This window comes from Macrobrachium rosenbergii, chromosome 2 (genome assembly GCF_040412425.1).
Source record: "Macrobrachium rosenbergii isolate ZJJX-2024 chromosome 2, ASM4041242v1, whole genome shotgun sequence".
In the NCBI taxonomy this organism is placed as follows: Eukaryota; Metazoa; Arthropoda; class Malacostraca; order Decapoda; family Palaemonidae; genus Macrobrachium; species Macrobrachium rosenbergii.
This window is the reverse complement of record NC_089742.1, coordinates 74,743,638-74,765,512: the sequence shown is the minus strand read 5'-3', so window position 1 is coordinate 74,765,512 and position 21,875 is coordinate 74,743,638. Positions and strand designations below refer to the sequence as shown.

The window sequence follows — 21,875 nt, the reverse complement described above, 5'->3', positions numbered from 1 at the left end:
ACTGTAGTGTGAGAAGACTCAGCATTTGGACTCACCTCAACATCTAATGAGAAGGCATGTGTTGCTGCTACTAGTCCACATGCTGGTGAAAAGGAACCAGAAACATGAGGAACATTGTTATTACAGAACAATTTATTATCATGTGCTGATGGTACATTATCAGAGGCACAAGAATCTCCATATTTGTTGATACTGTAGTGCTTGAAAATATCACAAAAAGAAAAACTCTTGTAGTGATGAAATGGAGGGCTACAAGGGTCTGGCTAGGAATATATATCCTCAAGTAAGGTTCTCAAGTCATGGAGATTTTGCTCCATCTTTTGTTGGAATTGAGAATAGGAAAGGACGCTGAAACTTATTAAATTTAGAGCCCTTCTCACCTGATTTAGCTCTGCCCATGTTCTTCAGTGACACTGAGATTCTCTTTGTTGTGGAGGAAACCTCACTGTGGAACTCCTGGACTTCTGATAGCTCCTCTTGAAATTATAGAATGCCCTTTGAGAGGTCAGCCAGTCTGAATTTTTCGTAAACTTAATCTGGAGTGCATATTTGGCCCCGGCTAGCTCTACATAACAAATGGGGGTCCTTCTCAATACTGTCCATGAAACAGTAGTACTATAGCAATGTTTGCTGGGATTCCCAATACACCTGTGCTAAGACATGATCAGTAATACACAGATAAGTACTATTATTTAAAATGTTTCAGCACTTAAAGTTAACATTCCCTAAATTAGCTTGCAAAGTTACATAACTAGGATAATGATGCAGAAGTGAAACTATTTAAACCTTTTATCTATACCCTAACCAGTAATCCAATATTGGAGTAATTTTAATAGAAATTACCGTATTTCTTGGCATCAAAAGCACTCTGACCCCAAAGAAGCACCTCAATTTTGAGTAGCAAAATTTTTGGAAATAATAAATAAACATGAAAATAAGGTGGCAGTATTCACAAGTTAATGGCTTTGTTTTGGTAATCGTGCTGTACATATTCAGTTGTCTCAGTGCATTAGATTGACTTTGGCTGGTACTTCAAATGGATTATTGTAGTTTTTTCAGTCTATTTATCTTAAAAATGTGATGTTTTGTTTTGTCAAACTCATTGATTTTACTGTAATATAAAATAAGCTTTTCTGAAGTTGACATATCAGCAAAGTGAAAAACTAACACAGCAACATTTATGATTTAAATAGATGCAAATAGATGGGGATACAGCTGGTGCAGTATTTCAAGATTCAGACAGCATGAGATGTAGGCTCACACAGCAATTATTTTTTTATCTCAGACAAAGGAAAACAAAACACAACAATAGGAAATATTGGGATTATGAGGTAACATTGTATTGCAGTTTCATTAAGTTAAAAAACTTATCATGAACATGGCATCATAAATTAAATGCAATGAACATTTTCAATCTTTTAATCTTCAAAACCTGAAAATAGTTTGCACATTGTTACCAAGCATAAAATAGTCAGATGTGAAGGTTTGAAGACATTATCATAAGAATTTCCATTTTGAGTAGAATATTCTTGTTATAGCATGGTTAATCAGTAAACCATTTTAGCATACTGCAGTGCTACTTTTGTTAGGTAATAATTATTACTTAAAATTAAGTCAGGGTTGCTTAAGAAGAGCGAAAATACAAATAATGTTTTGCTTAAGAAGAACGAAAATACAGATAATGTTGAGATACAACATTTAAGTTACTACTTGTCTGTTAACTTGTCCATAATAATTGGGAATGAACATGTATGACATCATATGTTTTTTGTTTTGTAATGATAATTTGTTTTACTGTTTTAACTACAATAATTTATACACTTTATTTTACCCTTTTAACTACAATAATTTATACACTTTATTCAGAGGTTATACAGTAGTTCTTATTACTCTAACAAAGATAACCTATTGTTAAAGCCAGCTCAGGCTCTTGCTCATAGAGCAGCCTGTAAAAAGATAACCTCCTTCTGGGGTTAGGATGGGCCATGTGAAACAACTTTCAACCTCTAGGACACACTGTAAATTTCAGGAACTTATTTTGGAAAAATTTGATACTGGGCAATATAGTAGTGTAATAAGCTACTTGAAAAAAAATCATAAATTTAGCTATGGTTTTGCTTTCCAAGTGCTAGGCTAAACACTGCATCAAAGTAAACTCAATAATGCATATTTCAAGGTTATAACGACTCAAATATGCAAAAGATATGCATAAATTTAAACCCAGAGTCCATTAAGTGGTCCAAAGTATATACTTAAATGTAATCCAACATCAAGAATACAATGACTAACTGAAAAAGACATCTAGGAGCCAGCTCAGTTGTTCAGAGATTACTGCTGATTGGAAGTCCATTTACAAACTCCAAGCTGTCAAAAATATACACATACCAAGAAATGAGAAAAAAAGTGATGCAAGTATCATCAGTATGACAGCTATAATAATGAAAGCTAGAATGTTTGAATAATATGGAAAAGATTTTAATGTTTCATAATGAGGCACTACAATACCTTGTTGCATGCTCATAACAGGTGGAAAGGGAGACTTATCTAGGTTATGTCTCGAGGCAACTGCTACCACAGAAGAGGCTTCATAAAGTAATGAGTTTTTATAGTAAAACAACTTTACGATAGTTAATTTTTGTACAGTATTTTTAGCGTTCAAAAAGTTTAGTTTGTTGTTAACTATGAATATTTGATGATTTAATAATGGATATTTCTTACTAATTTATTTTATGCTGTGGTAGGTTACTAAACTCACAATTTCTATTTTTCAGATTTTGTCCTGAGAAATACCATCCATTTGATCCAGAAATACGTGATAAATATGTAGTTGGTGATGATTATTTGCCAGTCTGGAAGGTACCCTCACTTGCCAAATATTACAAAGATTTTGGGTTCGGCATGAAAGGCTCATTTGATGCTTGGCTAAGGGCAGAAGATAAAGTAAGACTGATTTTTAAAATTTAATATCTGTATTTAAAGGTGTGATCACTAAAGCATGTAAAGATCATTTTTGATTTGTGTAGTTTTTAAGTAGTTACCGGGTTTATATTTTTGATTTGTTTAGTTTTTAAGTAGTTGGTGGGTTTAGTTATTAGCTTGTCACTCTAAGCAGCATAAAAAATATCAGTTCACTATCTCACCGTAGTTAGTTTCTGAAGAAGAGTGGTAATAAAAAAGCAGTGATCAGTGATGTGATTTTAATAATTCTTGGATTTTTAGTTTAAACTACAATAGTTGGTTTTGCATGATAGTCCTGTCATCTTAACATACAGTAGGTTGTAAGGCAGGGGGCCAACATCCTGCATATGTCTTGGTTACCCTCAAAAGAAGATGCCTGGGTATGGTGAGGGGGGGTGGGGATTCTGGAAACACTTGAATGTGTTCCAGGGTTTAAATCCACAAATATGGTTTTTAACATATTTTGTTGATGTTAAGTGCATGGATCTTTAACTTGTGGTATATTCCTTCTCGTAACACCTAAGATACCGAGGGCAGGTTGGAGTTCATATAATTGTAGCTGATAGTTTTGGGACCTGAGACATGTTAACATGTTTATGGTCCCACCAGACAAAAAATCCATTTAGTTGGCCTCTGTGAAGTAGTAATTTCTTCAGTCTAGTTACTGCTGTCCCAAACTAATGATCATCCTTGGCAACATCAAAGTGTGAGATGCTGATTATCACATATGGCTTTCTTTAAGTTTTTAACTAGATAGCATTTTCATATATGACAAGAGGTCTTTGTGATATAATGATAATGCAAGAGGCAAAAATATCTTTTCTCTATGGGTTTTTAAAGTATAGTTTTAACAATACAAAATGATGTAACTTTCAAGGGCTACCTCCCTGATAGGCGAGTTTGCATTCAAGCAAAAGATTGCATTGTTGCTCAGATGACTATCTAGTACACCTGTTCTCTACCATGTTTGTTTTGAGTGTTTTAGCTCTTATTAGAATTTTCCTTGCTGCCATTGTGTATAGGCACTTGTTGGCATTTTATGGCTGTTTGCTGCCATCATGGTAATGTACATATATTTTTTCTAGGATGCCTTACAATGGAATCAAGGCTAAGAACGTCAGGTTCCTTAGGAATGATTACTGTGGTAGCAGGATGTTAATTTTTTAGGAGATACACACTGCCCCAGCTGCAGTGGTATAAAGTGTAATTTTGAGAATAATGTGAGGAAGTAGGGATTTTTGAATGACTTTCTGCTTAAGTTCGTTGGTATAGGAAGAGGAGAGAAGCAGATAGATTGCGAAAGCAACTAGTTAGGTCAGGTCACCAACCTATCATTCCTCCCCTTTCCCCAGGTCCTTCATCTGTATTTATTCTTATTCGGTCTAGGCTTTTCTTTTGCCAATTCTTTAGTTAATGCTTAGACTTCCATGTTAGCTCCGCCTTCTGCTCCCCTTTCAGTTCAGGAAAAGCTTATTGAGAAGTTAGAATTTGTTAGGGAACCATTCTGGGTCCCCCCCATAGTGTACAATCATTTTGCGTTTCCCTGTAAGAGGTAAAGGGTCGGTGCCCTTGCCCATCTGTAGCCCGAGCCTAGGACTGCTCTGCAACAGTTGTAAGAGTCCGCTGCCAGGGAACTGGGTCGGTTCTCAGGCGATGTGGTTCTGTGCCCTCCAACACCACCTGCCTCTCCATTTTTCAGTGCTCTGAGTCTTTTTTAGTGTGTTAGCCAAAAGGTTGTTTCCCACTGCTTTGGGAAACTTTAATCTACGCAACTTATGCAAGTTCTACCGTCATTAGCACTTAGTACTGTATAAGGTTGTTAGCACCGAAAGGACTAATTATACTGTATAGGATAGACAGTGTTGTGATATACTGTGTCTAGTGAGTTGTATTTTTCTGATGTGATGTCGACTTAGTCGATTGTTAAACCATTCTCTTCATCAATTGCTCATTCTAAATCCTTGTCTGCAAGCCTATTCTTCTTTCTCCGTCGAAAGGCACTTGTTCGTTCTTTACATGCTTTTTCTTTGGCTATCAACGAATCTCTTACTTATGCTTCAATTACTGTTTCTTTTCCTACCATGGTTACAGTATTTCTATTGTTTACAAGCTAGATATCATTTTAGCTACTTAGTTTGCTATGGATGTGTTGCATGGGAATACTCTCAAGTCTGTTGACTCGCTCTCAGATGAGGCGAGAGAGTGGTCGCAATTCCTCTTCCCCCGTCTCTCAATATTTCCCGTTTTCTTTTGCTTAACTGACTTGTGTTGACACAGCTGAGTCTCTTTAGTGTGTGTTTCCTTGTTTCCCTTACATCTGGTCACGGATGTATTACGGGTACTCTGCTGCTGCCTTTTGCCGATAGCTGTCACCTCCTGTCACCAGCTGTCGCCTCCTGTCCTCTCTGGCAGAAGAAGGGTTTGAATCAGAGGAATTGCCTTCTGTTCATCTGTGTTTAGTGAAGTGTTACACTTCGCTTTATCCTCATTTAGTGGAGGAAAGAGGCCATGTAGAGACAGGTCTCCATTTCCTTCAAGTATTTTGGCCAGGCTCTCTCCTTCAGTTAGTGTGTGTTTCGTAAGTTTTGTCGTACTCTGGTGCACAAAGCTTCTTGTAAATCTGTAACCCAGGGGTGCTGGTCCAGCCTAGCTAGCCAAGCTATCTAGGTCAGCCAGGATACCTGTACTACCAGTATGGGATCCTTGGCTTGTAGGGGTCCAGGGAAGTAAAGACCCGTGTGGTTCTGATATTCAGACTTATTAAGGGTTTCTTTTGTGTAGAAGTCCATCTTCTAGCAAGGTTTTGGCATGATCATGGATAACCCTTGCCCACATTTTCTTGAGCGAGTACGCCTCCCATGACCGTGGGTTTGTTGTCAACTTGTTCACCTGGCGGAGGCCTTGCCTGTACTAGATGGGACAAGGGTGCCAGGGACCATCCCCCTTTGTTGCTTTGGAGGTTCCGAAGGACGAGCTGGTTAAGCATTGGGGCTAGGTTAGAGTTATAATATTTAGTAGGATTCCCCTTGCGTTTAATAACCTCCTTCAGTCTCTTGGGCACAGATAAGGCGAGATTATATAAAGTTTCCTTAGAGATGTTTTGCCAAGATGCACGGATTTCCTTCTCCAGTTGCGGGATGGATGACACATCTTTCCCTTGAAGATCTCACTTGACGATCTCCCACAAGTTCTGTATGGGGCTTATATTGGGGGTATTCCCTGCCCAGTCATTAATATGCTTGAACTTGACAGTCTCAAACCACTGAGTAACAGATTTAGCTGTGTGGGCCCTGGCTCCATCCTGCTGAAAAACCGTAGTGTTTGTATCCTCAGACACATCAGGCAAAATGTCACACATTAATTCCAGATAATTATACTGGTTAACTTTTTCGTTTGGTTCGAACACACGAAGCTTTGACACACCATAGCCTGTAAAAGCACCCCAAACCACAGGGGAGTCTGGGTGCTTAACAGTCCCTTCCGGATACCGAGGGTCAAGAGCGTCACTTCCAGCCTTGCGATAAACATTTCTTCCCCTATTACAAGTCACCGTAGACGTTGATTCATCAGACCAGACCAAGCTCATCCATTGAGCCTCATCCCACACACTGTATTTCTTTGTAAATTGGACCCTTTTGTGTAACCAAGTTCACTGATACAGCGGTTCATGGTACGAACTGAGACCTCGCTAAACAATTGTGGATTGGTTTCTTTCAATTTTCTTGCTGTCAGGCGTGGGTTACTTTCTAATTGACACTTGAGAACAGTCAAACTTCGATCAGAAGTCTTCTTCAGCATACCAGAGCGGTTTTTTTGAGACAGCACCTCATTGTTGCCACCTTTGTTAAATCTGGCAACCCAGCGTTGAATTGAATGTCTTTCTCACACCCAGCTGATCCGATATCTGCTTTGTTGTAAGGCCAGATTGCTGCAGTGCACATATCTGTGCTATCATCTGTTGACTCAAATAACTCTCTTTGCCCATATTAAGGTCACAGGGGGCAATAAAGAGATACGTGGTAGGCAAAAATTGCGGTGGGAGCGTGGACGAGACTGAGAGCTCTCACCTTGTCGAGTGTCTGAGCTCCTCCCCTTTCCCTACTCGCTGTAAGTGGCCTAATGCCATGACGAAATTACTTCTCAAATTTTCCGTTCCTTCAGAATTCGACAAGAGATTAGGCCACTTGATGTTAAGCGGCCTAATATCTTGTCAAGTACTGTACTTGTATGTATTGGTCTTAGAATCGAATGGGTTATGCACCTAAGTGTGGAACAAACCCATAGGGGTTTTAGACAGGCCTCCTATGGGAGGGGTGTCTCGTCAGCACCTTGAGTTGTCATGAGGGTCCTATACACCAGGATCCAGATACCAAGGTGCAGAGGCTGCTGTTTCTAGAGGCAATCGAGCCTGGTTGTAAGCTGGATGGCCTTTGGGAAGCACTTGGGCATTATCTGGAGTTGTTTCCCTGCTACTGAGAGAGCTTAGGCTCTCCCCAGGTTGCCTTGGTCATGACTTACTAGTGGTGTTTTGAGCCATATGATTTCACCAGTATCTGTACAGGGAATTCACATAGGACCAATACAGATTAAGGACTTTCTACCTTCACCCCTGACTTATTGAAAGGAGAAAAATCTATCTCAGTCAGTGCCAAACTGATACCACAAGTAAACTTGAGTCTCTCTCTCTCTCTCTCTCTCTTGTGCAAAAACAATGGATACTCTCTCTCTGTCACATGCGAAGTCAATGGATAACCTGAAGGAGGAGACTATATTCAAAATGCTTTTGTTTTGAAGGGTAGTCTTTGTCGACTACTTGGTCCACCAGACAACTTCCTGTGTGCCATTTTTGCGTTGTGGGGGTGGGGGGGAGGATGAGATACAGTGTTGACTAGAGTCCCTGGGAAAAATTTTGGAACTGAGAAGTGATCTGGCTCTGGTACCTGGGCTGGAATGCAAAGTGGAGTGCAGAATGACAGGTGGGTAGGGCTTTCTCTTGCCTGTTGGTAGTTGACTACTGTATTGTTAATAACTTTGAGTGGCAGTTTCAGCTTGCATTTGCAAGCTAAATCCTGTGTAAAGAACTTCAGGTTTGTATGCTAGGAAAAATACAAATTACTTTTAAAATTTGCTATTTTTGTTTATCACCTTTGAGTGGCTGATAGAGTTGTGTCATGACTATATCAGAGACGTTTCATTCTCACTCTGGCTGCTTGTGTGTGTGTGTGTGTGTGTGTATACATACACGTATCCCATTGAAGTAAACTGCATTACGCACTTGCTGTTCCTTTGCTTGCCTTTCTGTTTCTCTCTCTGGGTTATTCTTTATTGCTACTTATATGGTATGGCATAGGAAAATTTACAAACCCTTACTCATGTAAAACACATCACAATCTACTTCAGCTTAGGCAATCATATATCATCGGTTGAAACCTAGGGTAAACAAGTAATGCAGTATGTTTACTGAGAAACACAGTTACACTAAAGTAGACCCCCACTTTTTCGTGGGGATAGGTTCCAGAACCCACCACAGAAATGCAAAATCTGCAGAAATGCAAAATCCCTTCAAAAACTCTTAACTGCATATAGCTGCCAAATACACTGTACCCCTTAAACTGAAACACTTATAACTGCCTGTTTTAGCAGTTCACTGCCTAATTTGAGGTACAAAGTATTTTTGTTTGTACTGTCAAGCTGGGCGATGAACTGTTAAAATAGGTAGTTGCATGAAGTGTTTATGAAATATATATACAGTACTTATGAGTAACAGTTGTAGGAGGGTAATGTAAGATAACTTTGGGTGTTCTGGGATGATTGTTGGGGGTGTATTATTATTTGAAATAACATTAAATTGTTATAGTATGACAATTTAAGGTATATTTTTGTTTGAACTATAATTTAATAATTCAAACAAAAATATACCTTAAATTGTCATACTATAACAATTTAATGTTATTTCAAATAATAATACACCCCTAACCATCATCCCAGAACACCCAAAGTTATCTTACATTACCCTCCTACAACTGTTACTCATAAGTACTGTATATATACCCATAAACACTTACAACTACCTATTTTAACAGTTCATCGCCCAGCTTGACAGTACAAACAAAAATACTTTGTACCTCAAACTATCATCCCTAACACCCCAACATCATTTCAAAGTCATCTTACAACACTACTTACCCGCCTTCAACTGTTACTCCTAAGTATCCCCTATAAATCAGACGCACATTTTCTTTTGCCTGGCATAACTGCTTATCGTCTACTGTACTGCACATAATGTACATACATCTAACTGATATTTTGCTGTGTTGTAAGATGATTTTGAAATATTTACTCTACAGTAAGTATTTTAGAATAGTACTACTGTATGGAGTATATCTAAAATATGTGGGTAGTTTAGAACGATGGGACAGGTTGCTCCAAATAGAATGCTAGGTTTGTTACATCATGTTAGTATTTTCGTGATTATGTACAAATACATTTACGATAAAAAAAATGATTTCCTACAGTAAGCTCTTGGTTTATGTTGTACTTGACCTAGTCATTTCCTCTCTCTCTCTCTCTCTCTCTCTCTCTCTCTCTCTCTCTCTCTCTCTCTCTCTCTCTCTCTCTCTCTCTCAGTATACATATCCTTTCTCTCTCTCTCAGTATACATATCCTTTAATGAGAAAACACAGTAAAGTATCAGTAAAATTTTATTTCACTTACAGAATCCATTTATACTGTGTTTATTATCACCTTAAAAATATTAAAAATCAGATTTTCATACGTAGGTAACTCAAAACCACCAGTAGCAAGTTCTCTCTCTCTCTCTCTCTCTCTCTCTCTTTAATGAAAAAATACAGTAATTAATGAACACACAGTATCATCTCTCTCTCTCTGTATACATGTCCTTTAATGAAAAAATACAGTAATTAATGAACACACAGTATTACTCTACGAAAAAAAGCAAATTAGGTAGTGATCATTTTAAAGGTACGGTCCCTAGAAAAATTTGTGAATTGGTGAAAGTTCCCATGTAAAATTGAAAGATATGTTCCACAAAAATCTGCGACAAAGTGAAGCACATAAAAGTGGGGGTCTGCTGTATACTGTAGTATATACAGTCAAACCTTGGATGTCGTATACCCTTGTTTTCATACAATTCGATGTTCATCAACTTTTTTTGTTGAAATCTTGTCCCTGGTTTCATACATCTGCTTGGATATCGTACAACTGGAAATACTCCCAGGCCCACCACCTGACTCAGCCACTCATTGAGCGCCCAAACCCAGTCTGCTTTTATTGAAATGCAAAAAGTTGTAATTATAGCATGGAAAATATGAAAACATTAATGACAAAGTAATGTCATGTTAATCTATGAAGATATTCAAAATATGAAAACATGAATGACAAAGTAATGTCATGTTAATCTGTGAAGCTATACAAAACAAATAAATATACATGTTACATATGCATAAAAAATCTCTCTCTCTTATCTCAGAGAGAGAGACTTCTTTTACCCTGGAGAAAGAAACAGTCTTGCCCTGGTAATAAATTGGTTTTCTCCCCTCTGTTGGCACAGCTCCCTAAACCGGTTTTCTCACCTCGTTAAAGCATCTGCCAGCCCTCCTATAAAGAAGATGAGAGAGACAATTTAATTCAAGAAAGAACTGGTAGCAAAGTTTGAAAGTTTTCCGAGGGTTCTAATTATGAGGGGGGATGGTCAGGGAGTCTTGATACCCGAGTCTTTATGGAGGGGGATTCCCCTTCCAAACAATAACTTCTCCTCCTCCCTCTCCCCTCCTCGCCGTCTTCCATACACCATCAGTCGTCTTCAATAAAAGTAAAAGTGACGTTAAATGTCACATATCCATTTCATTAGTAATTTTTTTTTTATTTTATTTCTCATTGTTTCATGTATATTTATTCTCTATAAATTGTATTTTTTGTTAATATTTTTTGGTGTCTGGAATGGATTAATTGGACTTACATTATTCCTTATGGGAATTATTGCTTCTATTTTTGTACGATTTGGACTTCATCAGACTTTCTGGAACGGATTACTTACGAAATCTGAGATTCCACTGTACATGCATGCAGTTACACTATTCAACTAAACATGACACTTTCACTTTTAGAAATCACTTTTCAAGCAATAATTTAACAATTTACACCAAGTATATACTGAAGTTAGAATTTTTAACATGAAAAAACTACACATACTTTACATGCAAAATTACAAAAGTAAAATTTTTTCTATTTTTTTTGCTGGACTCAGATAAGTTGTTTCCCCTTAAGGTGAAGTGCCACTTATATTTCCTCTGTTAGTAGCAGGATGTGAATGGAAACATGTTTTCCAGTGCACTTAAAGAGGAAATTTTATTTAATGAGAGTGAGATGTTGAAATTTCTCAAAGGACTGGTCTTCTTCATGAAGCATAAAGTTATTTTATTCTATATTTTATGAGTATTTTCACTATACCAGTGGTTTTCAACCTTTTTCATGCTGTGACCCCTTTTGAGCAACTCAGTGTGACCACTGACTCCCTTTAAAATTCTTGATTCAATAATATGTAGGGTTACCATATTTTCATCAACCAAAGACAGTACAAAAGTAATGTACTGTATATTCACTATGACGGTTCCCAAACCTATCTACTGTACACATTTTTATCTATTCCTCCTTTCAAATCTGTTAGACATTTTTTCATCTGACAGGTCACAAGTTTATCTGAAAACACGATTTTTTCCTATTCATTTCTGCTTCCAAATCTGTTAGGCCTTTTTGCTCTGACAGGTCCAAAGTCTGTCTGCAAACACGATTTTTCACTGTTAATTTGCTGTATACACATTCCCACTGAACATTGTAACATTGTTGGGTGACTGACTGCTTGTCCTGAACATTCTGGGACATTTTTCTGACTGACTGCAATGCCTAGGACAAGGCCTCAAATGCGGGGCAAGTCCTGGCCAAACCGAGACGTATGGTAACCCTAATCTATGTAATGTCTTAGTACAAAAATAGCACTGCATTGTGATAAAATTGCTGCTTGCATTAAAAAGATATTATTATAACTATTTCTGTTAAATAAGTTAAATTATAGATTGTTTTGGCCCGATGATCGGGTGTTGCTTCGTGTAACAGCGTGAAGTTAAAAAAAGCTTAAACATAATAAGCCCTTGCTCAAGAATGATCTTGCGACACCCAGAAAAAGGCTGGCAACCCCTAATTTGAAAATCTTTGTATGATACAGTAGCAGGGTATTTACACAAAGTTTTAATGAGCGAGTGTGTATGTGGGTAGTGTCAATTTTTATGAGTATATGCTTGTAATTTAATTTTGTAGAAAATACGTGTTTTTGTATGCAATTGATTCCCATTAGTTTTTTTATTGCTAACAAATGTAATGCAAGCAGACTAGAATAATTGCGTCTCAGCTAACATTCCCTTAGTAACAGTCAACATTAGTAAAGTAACGTCTGTGTTTGTTTGTCTTTGTTATACAGGCAGTCCCCGGTTTATGGCGTGGTTCCGTTTTTACTCTGTCGTAAACCGAAAATTGTCGCAAACCGAAAAATCATCAAAAATCCAAAGAAAACCTTACTTTTAATGCTTTGAGTGTATTGAAAATTATGTAAACTGCATTTTTATTGAGTTTTTCATTAAAAGAACCTCAAATTTTGATTATTCTGCCGTTTTGGAGACATATTTCTTCCGTCGGATCGGCATACAACGTGTCGTAACCCTGGAACATGCGTCGTAAACCGGGAAATAATTTCTAATGACTATATTTGAAAAGCGTCGTAACCTCGGAACGTCGTAAGCTGGACCTGTCGTAAACTGGGGACTGCCTGTAGTATCATAAATTGCTGTAAGTATGAAATGAAGTTAAAAACAGAGAATGTAATTATTATTTCAGGAGTAGCCCAGCCATTTGATAGTGGGTTAGATTTCAATTTCAGCTGCTTTATAGTAAAAATAGATTCAAAATTAGTTTATCTTAAATTTTGGTCATAGAATATATAGTATTTTAAAAGGTGAAACCAAGTTGGTACAGTTGCTATGCACATTCAGTAACTATTTGAATATCAGATAATAGGATTAGATTATGCCCAAGTAATGTAATTCTTATTTTTGGCTCATTTTCTTTTTTTTTTTTACAGGATCCAGACGTTGTGTGGAATGCTGTAAAAGATGCCATTCGTAATGCGTTTTATAGTAAGGAGTCATCTCTGATACAAGCAACTTCCCATTATCCGTCTCCATCAAATTTCTTTGAAATGATGCGCTTTGATTTTGTCATAGATGATCAGCTGAAAGTTCATCTGATGGAGGCAAATATGTCACCCAATTTATCTTCATCTCATTTTAAAGAAAATAGATTGTTGTATGAACAGGTGCTTTTTAACCTGCTCACTTTAGTAGGAATTGGTCGCATTGTTCATTCTAGTAATTTGCTGCCTCAGTCCAAAGATGAAGCTGAAATGCAAGCAGCTTCTAAAGATTTAGTTGTTTTTGCTGATCACTGTCTCACAAGCTGTGTAGATGTTAAAGCTTGTAACAAAGTTGAATGTCAGTTGTGCCTTCCCTGCCTCTCGAAAGACCAGTTGTCCATCTTAACCCATGCATATATGGAACACAAATACCGAGGGGAATGTAGACGAGTTGTGCCCCAGCCTGTAAATCCAGACCATGCCTATGATCCAGCAAATATGAGCGGTCTAACTCCAGACAACACATTTCTGACAGAGTGGTTTCGTGGGAAATGCCTCATGGATAAAACTTTCTGTTCTTGAAAGTAAGCTGTTAAAGTTTATCATTGATGGTAACAGGCATATACTAGCAGAGGAATTAGTTAGATATTACTAAAAGCACATTTCATTAATATTACTGTATTTGGTATTCAGATGCATAAGTATTTTTTTACAAATAATTTTGATCAAGAAAAAAATCTTTAAAAAAAATCAAATAGTCAGAGATGTGGTGGAAATAACTCTATCACTGTATATTGTTTATTTTTTTGTAAAAATATTGTCGTTCTTTTTATAAGTTTTATGTTTTGTACTTTTGATGAAGTACTCTTGACCTATTACCCTTCCCTTTTTATGGTGAAATGTTGATGCATTTTACTCGACAATAAATTTGATACACAAATGCTCCAGTTTTTCTGTTCTTCCACTGTTTCAACTGCCGTATCAAACTTTGAAACTGATCTGTCATTGTGATTTTCCTTCCTAAGTCAGCTCATGACTATCATTTTGTTTCATTATTAATGACTAAATGAAATGAGAATGTTTCCAGTTACTGGAGCACTCAGATATATAAAATTATACAATAGATACACATTGTTGTGGGAATACATATTGAATGCACATCTGTTTTACTTTTTTCAAATGATGCTGAAGAAAATATTGGTTGTTATCATACATCAGCAACTTGCCATGAATAAGAAATCTCAAGAATATCTTACTACATTAAAGCCCCTGTTATTGAGTTGCCTTTGGTCCTATATAAATTTTGCAGCTATTGAACATCCCTGACATTGTATTATTGGAAATTTTGGTTAAAAGCAGTTACATGTGCAACTGCTTTCATTCCTTTTACTGTACCTCCGTTCATATTCTCTTTCTTCCATCTTACTGCCGACCCTCTCCTAACAATTGATTCATAGTGCAACTGCAAGGTTTTCCTCCTGTTACACCTTTGTAACCTTTTCACTGTCACTTTCCGTTTCAGCGATGAATGGCCTTAGTTGCCCCAGTGCTTGGCATGTATGCTTAAAATCTATAAATCTATATGTATACCTGCCTATATGGTTATGTGGATTATGATTTTTTTTTGCCCCTAAAATATTTGCTTCTTGAGAATAGTGAGGCAAAATTAATTTTGAAATGATAAATTCACTCTATTTCCAAGATTTAAAAATATTCACTTAGGAGGCATGAGAACACATAGGCAGTTTGTGCAAGGCATATGCCGTTCAGCATACAGTAATCTTAGAAGCTTAAGTATTTACCATGTTTTATGTCAGTTTCTAGTGATACCATCTGGAGCAGTATCCTAGCAACTTTGGATCAATGTGTTGTGAATTATGAAATATGTATATTGTGTGATTATATAAAGTGTTTAAAGGGTTGTGAACCCATACATAGTGCAAGTGTTTAGTGTGGCTTCCAAGTTTAAGAAATGAAGCTAGATACTGTGAAGCAATGAAGTAGAAGATACTAATTGCATTGGCGAGGCACTCAGACTTATTTAATCAATGGTGCTTATTGTTCTCAAGGAGAAAGATACAGTACTGTTATTACTGTACTGGTATCGGAACTTGCTCTTTCTGTTTACCAAGAGGATCACAACAAAGATTTGAGACCCAGTCAAAGAGATGGAGAGGGTCCTATTCATCTGACCTCTGGACATTAACCAGGGGAAATTAGAGCTTATCCACCCAGATGATAACATCAGAGGTCTTATTGCTGTTCCTCCATCTCAAGGGTCAAGCTTGAACACCAGACTACAAGGATTGACTGGTATGAGGACTTTGAACACCAGGGGAAACTGCAAGTGCCAAGGAGGAAGCTGCCAAGATGAACATGGAAATCCTGAAACAACAGATTTATGATGGTGGTTACAGCATCAAGCAAGCCTTGAGCAGGGATATGATGGTCTTCTTCTGAAAGATTATGCCTTAAAACTGTGTTGCCTGGGAATGAAATACTGTACCAGGGTTCAAGGCTGGTAAGGATTTTATCACTTGCACAATTTTTGCAGTGGTTGAGATCTAAAGCTAATACAGTAGTTCTTTTACTTCACTATTCAGAGAATCTTATGCCATTGAATGGATTCACTATGAAGCAGCTTTGAAGTCCTGTTTGATGGCGTGATTTGACAGCCATCACTATACTGGTTGCTGGGTTATCTTTTGCAAGCCCAAGAATGTCCTGTCAGATTGAATAACATTCCAAATTGGTCTCCTTCCCTCAACGAGAATGCTTTGAATTATTCCAAGGTTGTGCACGCTTAATATGGGAACAACGAGGTGGTTTTTCTTCCCAGTACCACCTCTCTTATCAAGTCTGTGGATTAGGGATCATCACAACATTTAATACTTAATGTCAGTGACACACCTTGAAGACCCTAGTCCAGTTTCTTGATGCTATTCTTTGTAGAACAGTGGATGATTATTTGGAGAAACTTAAATGTCCATACAGTAGTGAAATCGGTTGGTATCTGGGGTAAAGTACAGCCTTCTACATTGAACGGCATCCAGAAGATACAGCCTGAGTGCATCCTTGACATCATGGGGATCCTTTCTGTTGAGAGCATTTGTCAAGACATTGTGAGGCTGTCATGTGGATCTGGGTTTGACAAGGTGGATGAAGCTTAAGCTTCTTGGCAAGGAGTTAATGACACTCGAGCAGAGCAGGCAGTATAGTGTGATGTAGCCTTAGAAGAGTAGGCAGGAGCCTGTAAGGTGTTAAACTTCAGGGTTTAAGGATGCCATTAATTTCAAGAGGCATATCAATTCGAAACATACAGGAGTGGTGCTACAATATTTTTTGTTTATACAGCCCTAAAAGTATTCAGTGACATATTTGGGGGGAACAAATGTGCTCAGCAGATGACTGTTATTGTTCTTCAAACCTCTTTATTGACTTCGCTGACAAACATCCTCTCTCCTTGACCTTTTACATCTACAATCCGTCATCATCCATATGCGCTACCTTCCTCCTCTTCTATTTTAAGCTGGCCTTTTGCCAATATGGTTTCCTGAACTTTTCCCCTCAGCTTGAATTACCTATTGACTTTGAGAGTCGGTCCCAACCCCTACTGAACAATCTGGAACTGATTTTTCTCCCTCTTGATAACAAATATGTCATCTTATTCTAAAGAGGAGATATTGTTGATGACAATATTTAGATTGAATGCAGAATATGATGAGTATCAGATATCTTTAATTTACTATTAATTATCCCTATTGCTGATGTATATTTTGTTTGAAGTCATGAGGGAAAATAGAAGGTAATCAGTCATTAAGAGCAAAGTCCAATGGGTAGACTTGTCCCTTAAAGGAATAACAGTCATGAATAATGGTAGGAATATGCAGTAATTCCAAGGCCTTGGAAGCAGATAGAAAGAAGCAGTCATTAAAAAGTTTAATCTGAGGATTCTGTACTTCCCAGGAGTAAATTTTGGAAGTAACCTGGTGGATGTTATGAGGCTGCCTGAGAGGAGGCAGAATTCTCCCTTTTAAGAATTTTAAGCCAAAAATTTTTCAGTAGGCAGAGTTATCATTTGGAATGTACAGTGATCTCTTTACCAAAAGAATTACAGACTGATATAATACTATGATATTTCCCTTTGCAATTGTTCATGGTGGAATATAATTTCATTTTTTCATACAAGCAATAAGTATTTACCTTTTGTCAGTTTGAATCTCCTTTATTGTCATTTCTTACTACAGAACTAGAGGTTTGAATGTTTAACTAAAGTTTTGAGTGAAAAGGTTTTGTTTGTCAGACTATGTGGAATATTGTGTTTCTCCTTTTGAGTGTATGAAATGATGTTGCAGGGGTTATAAAATCCTTATGTGATCATATGAGCGAATTTTACACAGTACTACCTTCATCAAAGGATCATATTCTGTCATTTTTCCCTTTAGATTCTTTTCAATGTTGAAAGCTTTTATGGTTGATGATTATACAAGTTCTTCCAATCCTTCTTTTATTAGAACTTCTTTGTGGTCTTCAGTATGTTCTTTCACCTCTCCCTATTATTGTATTTTGACCAAATCTCTGACATATCTTGTGCCCCCAAAAAATCGCATAACTTCTCCATCAATCTTTAGCAAGCCTTTGAAGTCATTTATGTCCTTATTCCATATAAACCTCCAATATGAAATCATTGTTTCAGATATTAACTAATTTATTGCCACATTTATTAATATTATTGCATCTGCAATGAGGAATGTCAAAACAGCAGTGCAATATATCATAGGTTGAATGTAATCAGAGATTATTGCATGAATCATGGACACAGAATTATTCTGTACCTCGGTCAAAAGGCTGCAATGAAAAGACTGTACAGTACACATATTGCCTATTATCTGGATGACTTCAAAATCCAATTGTATACCTTGTAGTTCTTTACACTGGAGAATGAACACTGGTTGAATAATTCAAAATAAAAGAATGGTTGTGATGTACACTCTCCTTGTTTCTAGAACACAGGTAGGTGTTTTATTTGAGAGGGTGTAGCATCTACATTTGGTAAACAATGATTGCCTTAATTTAGGTATATGACTTGCATCATTGCTAACATTTGTCTGTTCTTCTAAGCCATTTCCAGAATAATCCTGTTTTGTTTCCAGGAATTTGGCAGTGGTGTTTTCATCAGTAGCCATATCTTGGCAAGTAATTTTTATATTTGCAAGGTTTGAACAGATTCCAGTGTCTGTGCTGATAAACTTTACTTGCAGTAAATGGCCAGGCTGCACTTATTATAGGAAACTTTGTTGAAATGTTTGTAAAGACCAGGAGCCTTCTGCCACAATGAATTGTTGCCTCGTAGAGCATGTTTATTCATGTTTTCTGTCCACAAATTTAAAGCTTTCTTCATTTCCATTAAGGTTATCATGCATTATGGACATAAAATTTGCTGTCAGGAGCACGAGCACAAGCAAAACTTACAGAAATTTTCTAATTTCGTACAGAATGAACAAGTAAATAGTAACTGGGATTTACATACTGTCTTGAAACAGAATGAACTGATTATTCATTCGTTTTTTACATTGTGGCCACTTGTGCAATAATTTTTCTCTATATCCATTGGATTTAGAACTATAATTTCATGTGTATACGGGTACTGTACTTTACTGGTTTTCTGTGCTTTGGCAGGATTCATAAGTCGCTACTTTTGTACTTGAGCCATATTAATCATAGATAAGTTAAACCATACAAGTGTATAGTTAGTTAGTATACCTTAGTTTTACCAGACCACTGAGCTGATTAACAGCTCTCCTAGGGCTGGCCCGAAGGATTAGACTTATTTAAATAGAGATATCATATTGTAATGCACTCTTTAACTTACATATGAACACCATGAATGCTACACCACAACTAACCAAGTAGGTGTGATGGGATGGTTGGGAAGAGTGGACGGGGAACTGAACCACATGGATACTGTACCTGGGTCACCTGCATTTCCCTAAATTGAAGTAACATGCAAGCTTCTCATTTTTTAATTTTTAATAATGCAGTAATATACACAGCATTACAGTATTCAGTAAAACAAATGTTAAATATGAAAATATCTTACAAGAACAAAATAATTTGTATGTTATTAAAATTATTGACTGTTCTTTTAAGACATGTAGTTCAGGAATGACTGTGTAACCTTAAATAAGTGTATGCAATTATTAATAAACAGTATATATACGGTAAAAAAAGCAATTTCCAATAAAAAATGCATATTTACAAATCATTGACATCAACTATTTTTCAAGACAGTATATAGCATACAATGCTGTATTTGAGCTTTAAATGATTCATACAGCTAGGCCTAACTTAGTTACTACATATACTGTGGTAATTATTGTACACTGGCGACACTAGCGTAACTGTTTTCATGCTTGGTATCACTGTGTACAAGTTAGTTACAGTCGCACCTCAGGCGAGTGTAGTTCCCCTCTTGCAGTTCCTCTGTTGATATGTAAATTTAACGTGTGTTTATTTTGTTCTGTTATGTTTGTCATAAGTTGTTTATGTTGTATGTGTTGTATGACTAACGCTAGATATTTTGTCTGTTTATGTTATAGATCTGAGAGCCGGTATTTTGTTAAATAAAGCTTGTAGTTTGCTACCAAGTGTTTCAGTCTTATAACAATTTATTCAACAAAATACTGCGTCATGGCTAAGCTGCTTAAAGCCATGTCGACTGGACACAGATCCCAGCTCTCCTCGCGCGGCCAAGGAGTGGAAACACTGGCACCAGAACCTTTCAAAACTTCATAGAGGAGAGTGGAGAGGCCGCACCCAACAAGCTGAGGGCTCTAGTGAACTGTGTATCCCCAAGTGTGATAAAACTCATTGAAGACTGTGTTTGTATGAAGGTGCCGTTGCAAAACTAGAGAGTGTTTACGCCAAGTTACTGAACGAGATTTTTGCAAGGCATGTTTTGGCAACCCGATGACAGCGGTCAGGTGAATCCTTGATGAATTTCTGATAGAGTTACATAAACTAAGCAAGGATTGTAACTTTAAGGCAGTCACAGCTGAACAATACCGGGAGGAGATGGTACGTGATGCGTTTATTAACGGTATTGCCTCAGCATTTATTAAGTCAGCGCCTGCTGAAAACAAGTCCTTGGATCTGGAGGCGGGGTACAGTCAGGCCCGTGACGTTGGATCTTGCCCAGCGTAATGCTGATTCCTACACGTCTTACTTGCCTGTTCCTCATGCAGCTGCTTTAGTTCCAGGACAGCAAGGACAGCCTTGTGATGACCAACAACTGCAGTCAACGAAAAGAAGAGGCGGAAAGAAGATCACCTGTGGACTCGACTGTCGCTGCTGCACATTCGTCAAAGAAGAAATGCTATTTTTGTGGTAATACATTCCACATTACAGGTAGGGTAGTTGTCCTGCACGTGCTGTTACATGCAACAACTGTGGTAAGACAGGTCATTTTGCCAAAGTCTGTAGATCCAAGGCTAAGACTTTGACAGCACTAGGCTACACTGTATAACCCCACTCTGCTCACACTTGCTGCCACTTTTCCAAAGAACCTTTCACATGCAGCTACAGACATCACTGTCAATGGTCATTCACTGAAAGCATTAATTGACTCTTGCAGTTCGGATAGTTTCATAAGTGAGAAAGTGGCACAGAAACTAAAGCTGACAGTAGTTCCTGCAACCAAGGAGATTTCAATGGCATCAGCATCTTTGAATACTAGCTCCCTGGGTATGTTACGGTGACTTGGGTCATGTCAATCAGAATTATCCATGTGTTCAGCTAGGGGTTTTAAAGGATTTATGTTGTGATGTGATCTTGGGTCATGATTTTCAAAAGCAGCACAAGAGTGTAACTTTTCAGTATGGGGGAAATAAACCAAGTTTAAGGGTAACTAGTAACTGTGCCTTGGCAACAGCTGATATTGAGGAGCCTTCACTGTTTCCAGACTTGCCCCAGCAGTGTAAACCAATTGCAGTCAAATCCAGACGCTATAGTGAAGATGATCTGTTGTTTATAAGTGACCAGTTATCACGCTTGTCATCTGAAGGTATCATTGAACCAAGCATATCCCCATGGAGAGCACAGGTCGTAGTTGTAAAGATCCACTTGACAGGCACAAAAGAGACTTTGTATTGATTATTCTCAAACCATCAACCAGTACACAGAACTAGATGCATATCCCCTTCCAAGGATAGAGGACATGGTGCACAGTCTTGCAAAAGTACAAGGTGTTTTCCACATTTGACTTGAAGAGTGCATACCACCAAATTAGCATTAAAGAGAGTGAGAGAAAGTACACTGCTTTTGAGGGTGCAGGGAAATTATATCAGTTTTGCAGAGTTCCATTTGGTGTCACTAATGGAGTAACAGTATTTCAGAGAGCTATGGATAAGTTAGTTGAAGATGAGGGTCTTAAAGACACTTTCCCATATCTAGATAATATTACTGTAGCTGGATCAACTCAGGAGGAACATGATAGCAATGTTAAGAAATTTTTGGAGGTTATTCAGAAACGGAAGCTTACCCTCAATGAATCTAAATCAGTTATGTCTGTGCCTACAATCAATGTTCTTGGGTATTGTGTTGGTAATAATGTCATAAGGCCTGACCCTGACAGATTACGTCCTCTCCAGGAATTACCACCTCCCACAAATATAGGGTCTTTTAGCTGAAGAGTTCAAGGGTTGTTTGCATATTATGC

General features: G+C 37.5%; 1 protein-coding gene across 1 annotated transcript in view; it reads left to right on the top strand.

The window, feature by feature from the left end:
* LOC136848686 (probable tubulin polyglutamylase ttll-15) overlaps positions 1–14,100 on the top strand; it is a 62,244-nt gene extending 48,144 nt beyond the window's left edge. The window contains exons 4-5 of the mRNA XM_067121164.1: positions 2,772–2,940; positions 13,109–14,100. Coding sequence (XP_066977265.1) covers positions 2,772–2,940; positions 13,109–13,741 — 802 coding nt within the window. The 3' untranslated portion in view covers positions 13,742–14,100. The remainder of the gene's footprint in view (positions 1–2,771; positions 2,941–13,108) is intronic.
* Positions 14,101–21,875: the final 7,775 nt, after the last annotated feature.